At 33.2% G+C, this 12,712-nt stretch overlaps 1 protein-coding gene across 1 annotated transcript; it reads right to left on the reverse strand.

Annotated features, from left to right (window-relative positions):
- Positions 1–210: 210 nt before the first annotated feature.
- Positions 211–6,120, reverse strand: LOC140882074 (zinc finger CCCH domain-containing protein 41-like). Its single transcript, XM_073287822.1, has 6 exons — positions 5,898–6,120; positions 3,521–4,392; positions 3,093–3,162; positions 1,957–2,990; positions 1,358–1,612; positions 211–806 (listed from the first exon to the last, which is right to left on the reverse strand). The coding sequence occupies exons 2-6, from the start codon at positions 4,271–4,273 to the stop codon at positions 411–413; spliced, it is 2,508 nt and encodes an 835-aa protein (XP_073143923.1). The 5' UTR covers positions 4,274–4,392; positions 5,898–6,120; the 3' UTR covers positions 211–410.
- Between the last annotated feature and the right edge of the window lie 6,592 nt (positions 6,121–12,712).

Raw genomic sequence — 12,712 nt, forward strand, 5'->3', positions numbered from 1 at the left:
ACGGCACAAACCCCAGTTATGTCATGGTCTGCCAACATATAATGTTGGGAGAATCGAACAATGACCCTTTCATTTCACGCTCATTTACTCCATCAACACGAACATTCATACTCCACCGACTCATAACAAAGACAAGATTAGGCTCGATAACAGCAGAAGCAGGAAAAAAAATGCAAAATGCAACGTACAGAAATTATGTATGTCATTGAATATAAGCTAAAAATACCTTGAAAAAAGTTGAAATTTGTTTTTTCACCACCTTCGATTTTCCCCCAAGAGATGAAAACACAACTGAATCTATCTATACACTAATTTCACATCAAAAATTTATCTCAATGTAGTAACAGCAGCCCCGAGAATTTCAAGAAAACATGTATATATTTTGGTTAATATCGAGGTTCAAGCATGTTCTAAGCAGAGTTAAAATCTTTACGCGGATCAGCAGATTCAACACCACTTCTTGCTGTAAAATTTTCTGGTTCACCATTTTCTAAGGCAGCAGAATTCTGAGAATGAATGGCTGCAGTTACTTCGGGCATTTTCGGATGAGCTGAAGGATTACAAGGGGCATCACTTTCTTTGCCAGAAGTATTAGATTTTAGCCATGTGAACTGCAAAGTGTGGCCTTTCCAGGATTTACCATTTACGAATGCTTTCTCCGCTGATCGACGAGTCGCGAAAGAGATTCGAGCTGAAATGCCAGGGGATGATGGAACATCATTACTCTCTTTGGGCTGCGACTCTTCCAATTCCACAGAAGCAAGATTGCCGTAAGTATTGAAATGTTCTTCCAAAGCAGCAGCAGCCTAAAAAGAAAGATTTATAATTGATTATAAGATGGAATAATGACACGAATTCATGCAGATCTAACCAAAAAGAAGAAACACAACGAAAATACTGTATTCAGAAAAGTTCTTTATGATACTTATAGTACAATTCTAAGTTCTAAAGTCTAAATTCTGAATCTCCCACATTGACAACAAAGGCAATTGTGCTTTTTTGACCAACCGAATATTACATGAGTAATTATGCTATTGGAAGGAGATCATAAGGGGTTCCTTTGGGTTAAAGGATTGGAACTTGTTGGAATGGTTTTGAATTCCATGAATTTGAAATTTCTCACCTCAATTTAAATTTGGACATGAGGGAGTATAGTAGAATTCAAATTCTCCACAAATGGAATCGTTAGAAATTCACATATCAAATCCTATCTCGCGAATTCAGATCACTCCATCCCAATGCAGTCTAAAAGTTCAAAAGCAACACCTTTACATGTACTAGACAATAATATGCCTGAAAAGTAATCCAGCACAGAGAAACAGATGAAAATAAATAAGATGAGAGCTATAGGATTTACATTTGTGAGTCCGGCGGGTAACGGTGAGACAATTTTGAAAGCCTTGGGGCGATTGTCAAGTTTGAATCTGTTTGTAACAGAAGGTGCTGGAGGTGCCCAAGGATGACTTGAAGGTTTCAAGCTCGAAAGTTCGTGTGCAACTGAAGTAGAAGGTGAAGAGGAATGTGGCAAAGCATGCTCAGCAGGTTCAACATTCTCAGCAACTGCGTTAATTCTTGGTGATGATATAGCAGTTTCTGCTTTTGAACCTGCAGACTGCAAAAGAAAAAACATTTTCAGGGAGTTAGAGCTTTATTCTTGGAATTATATGCTTTACAATTTTCACACATGATTAAGTTCCGTCATGGAGTTTTACAGACAAGTGTATTTATGACTCACTTTGCAAGTAATACTGGGGCGGCAATACAATCACAAAAACCAAAGCAGATAAGCATATTAAATGTCAATCAATTTACACGCAAACTTTATCTACATACTACATGCTTACTATTTAGAAATAATTTACGCAAGGAAAAGGACAAATAATAGGGTAAGGATCCAAAAACTTCTTCAAAACATTTTATTCTATCATGGCTGGATGAAGAAATCTGGCTGCTTACTTGTTTATCGAGTTTGTCTAACTGGCGCCGGAATTCATTTCGTTTCTGATCAAGCATCTCCTGCTTTTTACGAATTTCTTCCTTCAAAAGTTCCAAATTCTCCAGCTTCTTTTGTTGTATAGAACAGGATTTGGGACCATTATAGCTAACAGGCCTGGGATGATCATAGACTGGCACTAGAGAAACAGATGTATGGATGCTACCATCATTGATACCTGCAGAATGAGGATATTCTTTTCGTTTGTCGTGAGGGTGGGAAAAAGCAGGACCAAGTGTCATTCCACGAGAAGTTGTCGACAAACAGCCACTGTTTATCCTATCATTTGGAATGTTATCTCGATTTGCCCACCAGAGCTTGATGAACCGATTCCCCATTACAGCATCAGGTGCCTTCAAGGCAGCTTCTGCTTCTTCTGTTTTTGAAAATTGAACGAAAGCCCGTTCACTGCGATTTGAAATATTAATGTCAATGATCTCACCAAATTTCTGGAAATGGGAGTGAAGAGATTCCCTTTTGTTGTCTTTCCAGGGAATTCCATTGACGAACAGAGTACACAATGCCTTATGTGATGGTTTTTGGGCATCACGACCAAAACTACTATATGGTCTAAGAGGCACTTCTTTAACTTGGGGACACTCATCAGTTACCTTGACCTGCTTCTCCCATCGATAAGCATCTTGTAGATCCGTGTTTAGTCCCTCCTCACTTTTGGTGTCTTGTTCAAGATAACTAGGAGATTTTTCTTCAGAATCCTTTTTCTCCGTCACCCCTAATCTATTTTTTGAGTTACCTATTCTCCTCCACACCGATGTGCTTCGAGATTCAGAAGCAGTGGCACTTCTGGCCGGACACTCATCAAATCCTTCACGTGGTTCAGTGTGTGGTCTATCAACAGGGTCCATAATCAGAAAAGGCTCTGTTTTGTCAACATTGGATCGATTAAGTGATAGGAGTGATGGAGTTGCAGGGTTATCACTTGTCCATAAAGGCTGATCAGGATCATACACATCTGACCCCCCTACCAACGAATCACCTGCAAAACCACATGTCAGGCCCAAACCATCTTGATTTGCTCCAGTCTTGCAACATGCATTCACAAAAGAATCCGAAGAAGCAGCAGTTACAGTTAAACTACCTTGTCCAGCAGAAGTCCCCAGAAGCTCTGAACTAGGAAGTGAAACAGGGAGATTGAACTGAGAAAGGCTCTGCAATTTTAGAAACAAATGTTAGTAACGCAGTTCAGACACGCTGAGCCCATTGAAAATACGAGGGACAGCACAAACCATTTTAAATATAAATGATCATGGGCATTGAAATAGGCAAATTAAAGAATTATCACTAATCTAGAAGTGGCAAATTCTACCCATGTACACAAGCAATGAGCATACATAATATGTTACATTTTTACTGAACACAGACATGTGAAACACCTTAATCAAGTAATCAACTCTTGAATAATAAACAACCAGAATTAAGTAAAATTTCCAAAAATTGCATGAAGCATTTCAAATGTTGATGTGAATTCACTGTAATAAACATTAAACAAATGGATGGTACACACACCTGAACATCATCAATAATGATACGATTAACACCATGCTCCATTGGGCATAAGTCCCCTCTCAAGCAAAACCCAAGCTCCTCAAAGTTTCTACAATGTTTCCGTGGAAAGCCAATATTCACTGAAGGGCTAATAGATGGCCTAAGAGCCGCTTGCAAGCCACAGGAATGAAGTGCATCCAGCCCACCATTAGGTGCTCCTGGAAGCAGTCCAAATGCATTCCAAGACAAACTCTGTGCATTAGCGATGTTTGGCATCCCCCTACCTGCAACCAGACCAGAAGGAACAGGTCCTAGAGGAAACATATGAGATGTAAGCTCCACTGAGCCAAGCCTATAATCACGCGGGACCCATGACCCAAGTTCATTTCCCCTACTCCTAACAGGGTGAACTTCACGAGGAAGTGGCTGATTTTGACTTATTCTTTGATTTAAATCCATGTGAACTCTGGAAAATGGGGACTGATTTGGACGTCTCCTTTCAAACCTTGACAGCAGCTCTCTCCCTGAAGTCATGTCATTGCCTTTGTCACGATAACCATTTTCAGAAGGCTTACTCCTTTTCCTATAAGGTCTAATAAAAAACTGATCAAGAGAATCCCCATCTAACGATTGAGAGTGTGCTGCACGTTTACGATGTTTATGGTTCCGGTCAATATCCTCATCTTCACCTTCACTGGTTTCTTTCTTCTCAGTATCATTGAGTAAATCAGAAGCCAAAATGCGTAAGTTTTGAGAAGAAACTCTCGCTTCCATGAAATCCTTTCGATGGAGTAAAATGTATTATCGATGTGTCGTAGCAAAGGTTATATACTTGTTGCTATGAGGTACAGGAGCGTTGATTAACTCGCATAATTGACGAGAATAGTAGTTACCTGAAATATGTGCACCAGAATAGAAGGCCGTTAGAGCCACTGTAGGATACGAGTAAAAAATATATAACTCGGCAGACACTGATTTCAACAGTAACAAAACAATAAATAAATCATGGGAAACTATTATTATGACAAGAAACTCTTATTAACATCGTCAATTACCAAGTAACAATTCAAAATGTATCGGTATTCGAAAAAGTTAGAGTAAGCTCAAAGATGCGTTACACATAAGCTTTCAAAATAACTGTGAATTTTCCAAAAAAATATAACACAAGGGGAGACAGAAAGAGGATTTAAAAAAAAAAAAGGACTTTATCTAGGAATATACCAGGATTTTTAGGGGCAGAATCTCACCAAGACTTGCAAATGGAATTTTTTTCTCATATTCAGTTAAGTTCAAGCCCGCTACTTATTAGAATTCGAATTCAATATATTTCAAAACATTGCGCTCTTTCAGTTTCTACCAAATCAGGAAGTCTATAAAAAAATCCTATTCTTTTTTACAATTTCGGAATATTGGGGATGATGCCGAGGTATAAAATGCTTATTGCCACATTGGAAGCAACAGAGTAGGTTTCTCTGACATATCATTAGCAAAGAACAGACATTCATCGTGGTAGGTATTTGCTTCGGATCTATGTTTGATGTCGGTGTGCTACGACAGTAATTCAGGCGAATCAATTAATGGATTTCAAGCACATGCTAACACGTGGCATTCGAGAAGTAAAAAAAAAACGAGGAAATTAATTTCTCTCTCAGCATTAAATTTTGTGAAATGGAAACTTAACTGCGGAATCTCAAAATCTTCTATCATTATTCCATATGTAAGTCTACTCAAGCTGAATGATTGAAAACAGCTCAAAGGATAACTCTTGTCAGTTGCTTTCCTTGAATTATCTGTCTTTACTCTGTTTACTGTTATAACTAAAATTATATCTGAATTATTTAGATGATCTAATTGCCGAGACTATCGAGACCGTTAAAAATAAATGCCATACGACGTAACTAATACCCCGACATATCCCTTTCTATAATTGGTCCTTAAAACACACAATCCAAGCTCCATTTCTTTTGACAAAAGCTGCACCTTAACCAAATCGGTCCTTATATAGTAGAAAATTAGTAGAGGTAAAGACAAGCATGCAAAGCTACATTACAAAAGATTTAGCTGAGAAACTATTTATATTGATCCCTGGCAGTCCAGCATTGTATAATCACTACCAAACTCATTGAAGAAAAAAGTGAAGCCATAAATTCAACAAAACTTGGCAAACTTCTCTCTATTAACAATCCACCAACAAAAAATAACACACACACACACGTTTATCACTGGAGTTTTGATTCGACAATCCAATCACAGCAAAAATAAATAAACAAATAGATTTAAAAAAATTGTATAAACCCAATAGAATCAAGACCTGATAAATATCCGGAATAAAAACTGATACGAAAAATCCATCAATCACGCAAAAAACGTGCTAAAATCGAGATGGATAAAGCAAAACCTGGCAAAATCACAACTGGGTCCTAGGGTTTTGATCCATTTGTTTCGTCTAATTGTGCATCAATGTATAACGAAGGTCTTCGATGAATGCCCAACACAAAGAAGTTTGTTTCTCCTACGTTTTGTCACATACAATATGATAGTTTGCCAGTTTTCTACTCTTTCATATTATCTGAAAATAAGAAGGGGAAAATTGCAGAGCCTGAGAGAGAAAGGAGGGTTTACAAGGAAAATTTGGTAGGAAAAATGGATCGTTAGTATTAAGGAAAATTGTTCTTTTGGTACAGTAGGTTTGTCGCTTTTGCGATTTTGGTATTCTATTTTTTATGTTTTAGTTTTAGTTCGATATCTTTTTTTAAAAATTTTAGTCTATTTTTCGATAGGGCGCTGACGTGGCACCATTACAGTGCTGATGTGAAGCTGACATATATAGTACCACGCAAGTATTTTCGAAGAAAAAAGATTGAAATTGTCAAAAAACGAAACATGCAAGACTACAACTGAAGTATGAAAAAATAAATGACCAAAATCGCAAAATAACAAGCATACGAAACTAAAATTGCAGTTTTTTCTTAATAATATTATTGTTAAAAATTATGATAATTATCGTTACCATATATCCAACAATTGCTATATGTATAGACTATAGTCAATCTATAACACAAGAAGATTAGTATCTTGTGAGACAGGACGCGACGGGTCAATATTATTTATATTTATAATTAAAAGTAATATTTTTTATGGATAATAAAATAAAAATATATATCTCGTAAAATTGACTTGTGTGACCGTCTCACATAAGTTTTTGTGAAACAATATCAGTTTTAGATTGTATTTTTTTAGAGTTAACTTTTGAGATTATTCAAAAAATGATTTTCGATGTTTCCGATACTTATGTTATGATGATTAATTCTTATGGTAAAATTTTGTTCTTGACAATTTTGTTTAGAGTCGAATTGACATTTCGTCGGACACGCAGTATGTAAAACTCTGATTCAAACGATGTACTGCATTATTTCTAAAAAAAACATTAAAACAACAATGATTATGTTCACATCAAAATATTTTTAAATCCAATGACAGCCATTGGATTTACCACGATGGTAATATCGTCAAAATAGGTTGAACTAGGGCTGGAAAATTTCAGAAAAATCCAGATTCTTTCCAATTTCCAACCCGTTTTCGTCCCGAATTTTTTTGACCCGAGTGGTCGGAATTTTTCCCGATCCGATCAATTTCGGGATCGGGATCGGGATAGGCAACTCTATCCGACGGGATTTCCGACCCGACCCGAATATATAAATAATATTTTTTTAATAATATTTTTATTTAAAAAATTAATTTTTTATAATTTTCTGTTTTAATATTAATGTTTTATAATTATCTACCATATAATTATTTTTTTATATTTATATTTATATTTTTTAATATCAACATTGAGTTATAAATTTTTATTTTTTTTATTATTATGAATAATTATATGGATTTTTTTATTGTATTAATCAAGTAGTTGTTTTAGTTTATTTGTAATGTACTAACAAGATATTTTAGTTTTTTAATGGTTATATACAAAGAAATTTTAATTTATTTGTAATGTACTAAGAAATTATTTGAGTTTCTTCATATTTTTTTTTAAAAAAATATTTTCATAGAAATTATTTTTAAAAAAATATTGTTCGGGATTACCCTCTCCCGACCCGACGGAGTCCCGACACTTTTCAGGTGCTGGATCGGAAGAAAAAAAAATTTCAATTCCTATCGGGTAATGTGGTTACAGGACGGGTCTCGACCCGATCCCATCCCTAGGTTGAACTAAATTGATTAAACGTGCCCACAGGGGCATAAGCGAGTTGGTAAGTTCTGAGGTGACGTGGAAAGAAATTTCCCAGCATTGCGGGTTCGATACTCGTGTAGAGCATATTCCCTGCTGAAATATTGTGGGGGTATGCTCTGGGGATTGGGTCATGTGCTCCCTTCTTCAGGTCCCTCCGCGCGTGCACATCCCTGGATTTACCTTTCGCATGAGCCAATGGGCCTCTAACTCATGTAGAATAGGGTCCCCTTCGGAGTCAACCCTTTTTTATAAATTGATTAAACGTTTTATGTAGTACAACATTTTTTTTGTGTGAAACACACGACTTTTTTGTGCTCTGAAGGGATATTTGGATATGTGGATCTAGACATCTGGTCAACCATTTAAAAAAGATAATAATAACCTCTCCGTGAAAAACACGTGCGGGAGGTTATTTTTTTTAAATAATAATTGACTAAGGTTACTTTGAACCATTGATATCATATGCTTATTAATTATTAATTTATTTTTGTTTAGAAAATTGACAACTATGGCTCTTGAATAATAAACCCTGTTTATTGTTTTGAACAATCGACTTATATAATCTAAAAGTGTTTCTTATATATTGGGGCGTGATTTCCATACTTACAATCTTTTTTTAAAAAAATATATATTTTGGGAATTTTTATCTCTTTGTAAATAATTGTTGTAACTTGTGAATAAACTCGAGCTATTATTATTTCATTTAAAATTCTAGCTACCAGTAATACCATAACTCATTTTTTGGATATATAGACTTATCGTTTTACCAAAAATGACAATAAATCAAAACGATGCAACTCAAGTCTATTAAATTCTCAATCTAATAATAATAGTATTGATGTTGCGTATTTTATTTCTCGCAAGTGCACGGTGTCAAGTTTTAATATAATATAAGTAAAATATTGTTCTCACAAGAAGTATGTATTCAAAATTATATTAATGCTTGTAATAAAAATAGACCAGATTCTATTTAGGAAATCAAAGAATAAGATTTCTTTTAACTTTTACTAATAATCAATTACGGAATGAAGAGAATGCACACAATGAACGAATATTAATGAGAGAAAAATATCTGAAGGTTATATTTCACTTAGTTTTCATGATTATTACTACTATCGAATTTATGTTCATGATCAATTTCACTTGTTTAATATCCAAAAACACTTATTTATTTCGTTTTTTCTTTTTCAATTAACAAATAGAATACACCAATTAGGTTTTAATCTCAATATTCCTATTAAAAATCTAAAATTAATGATATTATGAAAACGATGTTCTTACTTAAGCTCTGCTGTTGTTATACGCTTCTCGAACTATATAAACATTTAACAGTGTGTTTTTCTATGATCCTATTCAAAATCTGCTCTTTCGAGTCTCAGATTTTAAATAAATTTATAATTCAATCTATGACAAGTAAATTAAAAGTATTAAAATCTAGAAAACACAATTAAACTTGAGGAATTCAATCACATAAATCAAAAAGTCATATCAATCGTTTCAACTAAGCTACGTCATTCATCTAGAAATAAAAACTTTGATCATAATGCAAAAGAGACAAAATCAAAGCATGTTTATGGATCTAGACATTAAACTTCAAAAACAGGAGAGAAAAGAGAAAAAATAATTAAGCCAAATCCACGTCTTTATCCTCAGATTCAGCGTTATTCGTTTTCACAATCGATCTTTCTTCCAATTTCTTTCTTTGAACGTGTCGTTCTCCTAATCAAAGATCTCGCTTGTGTGTGATTTTTCTATGTGCATGTATTATGTGTTCTCCCCCTCGTGTATGTTAAATTCTCTTTTTTATATTTCTCGAAGCCCGATGAATAAAGCCAAACAAATATAGTCTTTTCAATTACGCGAACTCTCTTTTTCTTCTTTTCGTGCAGGACATCGCCTAGGCTCCTAAATTAGCGCTGAGGCGCTAGTCTCATTCCTCTCTTTGGTGCCTAGGCGCTGCTATTCTCCAGTCATAGGCGCTAAGATGCAGCGCCTAGGCACTACTCTTTCGCACCAGCATATTCGTCCAGGCGCTTAGGCGCCTTTGCTTCACATCTTTTTTCTAAATCATGTGCCTCTTTTTTGGTGCTTAGGCTCTTCCTTTGCTCTCCAAAATTATATCTTGTTTCTTCTTCAACCTCTTTTGTATTCTCAATGCTTCTATTTTCATGCAATTAATTTCTTTCGTCCACTTTCTGCATACCACAAAAACAACACCAAAATACACATAACATCACTCAATTTATAGCAAAAGCCAAATCAAATTATATAAAATTAAGTGTTTAAATTGCACTTATCAGTTAATAACAATACAACCAGTGTCTTGATTTTTGTAGTGCTAATGATAATTATTTATCCCAACCCTATATTGATCCGTTTAAGCTCAACGAAGACAAAGAGTTGCAAATCATTTGTATATATTAGTGCTCTCTGCATGCTAGTATGATTCAAATAATTGTTGTTTAAACATGATAATTTTTTATTTTCAATTTTAACACCATTTTTTTTATTAAACGTGATATGACTATTTAAAAATATAGAAGTATGTACATGGATTTTAAAAAATATTTAAAAAATTAAACATGTTTTAAAAGTGGATAATGTTACACCAAGACACCAAAAACAAACACTCAAAGGGTCTAATGCTTTATAAGATCAGATATATGTGTGTGTGTATATATATATACTAGTACCTTATGGCACACGTGCTGCATGTCATATGTAAAATAATTAAAATTGCCCACAGGAGAATAGGCGGGTTGGTTAGGTTTGAGGTGACGCGAGAAAAAATTATTCTGTGTTGCGGGTTCTATACTCGTGTGGGGCATATTCCCCACTGAAATATTTTGGGGGTTAGCTCTGGGAGTTGGACCATGATGTCCACTCCCTCGGGTCCCTGTCTACTCGTGCACATCCCTCGATTTAAATGATATATGGGTCAATGAGTTTCTGACGGTAGATTTCAACCTAGCATATGGGTATTACCCCAATGATAAATCTAATGACTCATGATTTGCCACGTCAACAATAGATAATTAATTACGCGTATGTGTAAAAATAAGAATCATTGGATGCATAGTTTGGGTATTACTCATATGCTAGGATCTCATCTACCCTGACTCATGCGGAGGGTCTCCTTCGGAGTCGATCCTTGTTAATATAAAAGAATTATATTTGTTTAAAAAATAATTTAAAAATAAAGTTATCAAAATTTGAAATTTAATGAACAAAAGATAAGAGATATTGTTAAAATAGATTTGTAAAATATGAAATTGAGTAGATAAAAAAATATTTCGTTATTATGAAAAATTTTCACGGACATATCAAAAGTTGGTTAGTGTTGTGTGCTTAACTTTAATTAATAGTAATATATATTATTAGTATTTATATACACATATGACATATATAAGCTCGATCTTTCGATTCTAGGATATCTTTGATGACTATAGAAATTCGGTAACATGTTTTAGGAAATGAAAAATGACACTTGGCCTAAAACAAGTTTCTATAGTCCCCAAGGATACCCTTCACCGGAGATCAAATATTAAGTGCTAATTTGGACGCATAAGATGTAATTTTAAAGACATTGTTTAAATAAGAATTTTGACGTTTTGATAAATGTTTTTTTTTTCTTCATAAAATGGTACTTTTTTCATTTAAAATTTTAAATACTAGTAGAAGCAAAGCCAAAGAGCAAAAAAATTCAAGATAAAAAAAAACTTATTCAAAACACTGCCCCCTTAATTGCATTCTGCACCCTTATAAAATTCGTATATAACACAAAACCCTTTATAAAAAATGAATTAGCTATTAAGTCCTTCACTTTTTAAAAAATTAGCTAAAAACCCTCTGCATCGAAAATTGGTATTGCACGCGTTTAAAATGCAATTGGTCATGTTTTTTTTTACTTTTTATTGCCTCAAATGACTGAAATACCCCTAAATCATTAAGCATAATATTTGTTAGTGTATTTTTCTTTATCCAATTTTTTAACATATGATTTTTTTAATTGTATTATTTTAAATATTATAAATTTTAAAAATACGATTATTCGAAACAGCGAATTCACTAACTTTCTAAACGAACATATTATTTTAATTAATAATATGAAATATAATTAATAAACGTAGTAATAATAATGTGAAAATATTAAATAAATGAAAATATTAATAAAATCATAATAACATTAGCAAATTTAAAGAACTATTCAATTAATCTTATAAACAAAATCCATTTCTTTATCTCTCAAGTGATTCAAATTAACCACATATTGTTATTATTCAAGATGATATATATACTTTATCTCTCAAGTGATTCAAATTATATCTCTCAAGTGATTCAAATTAATCACGTATTGTTATTATTCAAGATGATATATATATATATATATATATATATATATATATATATATATATATATATATGAGTTCTTTTATGGTGCCCAACTCATATGCCCAACTCCATGCCCACCATGTACAATATGTGAGTTGACCAACACAATTGATGAGTTGACTTATCACATATTGTACATGGTGGGCATGGAGTTGGGCATATAGAGTTGGGCACCATAAAAGAACTCTATATATATATATATATATATATATATAATTATTTATTCTTTTTTTAATCAATTTTTCAATTATAAAGTTTTATATTTATCAATGATAAGTTTAACTTCATTTTATTTGATTTTAAGCCCCATTTCGTATACTATTTTGAATAAATTATATTATATATAATGTATATATATAATATGAATATATAGTAATTATATTAATGAATTAGTAAATATCGGTAAATAAATTATGACTGACATGATAAATGATTTAAAAATTAAAATTTTCGGTTGACATGATAAATATGTTTTGATATGGTTTGAATTTTTATTAATATGTTCATTCATTCTAAGTTAATAAATTTTTCATAATAATTTTATTCATTTAATTATTTATTAGAATTTTATGGAAATTTTTTTTAAGCAT

The sequence above is a fragment of the Henckelia pumila genome, chromosome 2 (genome assembly GCF_033568475.1).
Source record: "Henckelia pumila isolate YLH828 chromosome 2, ASM3356847v2, whole genome shotgun sequence".
Lineage (NCBI taxonomy): Eukaryota > Viridiplantae > Streptophyta > Magnoliopsida > Lamiales > Gesneriaceae > Henckelia > Henckelia pumila.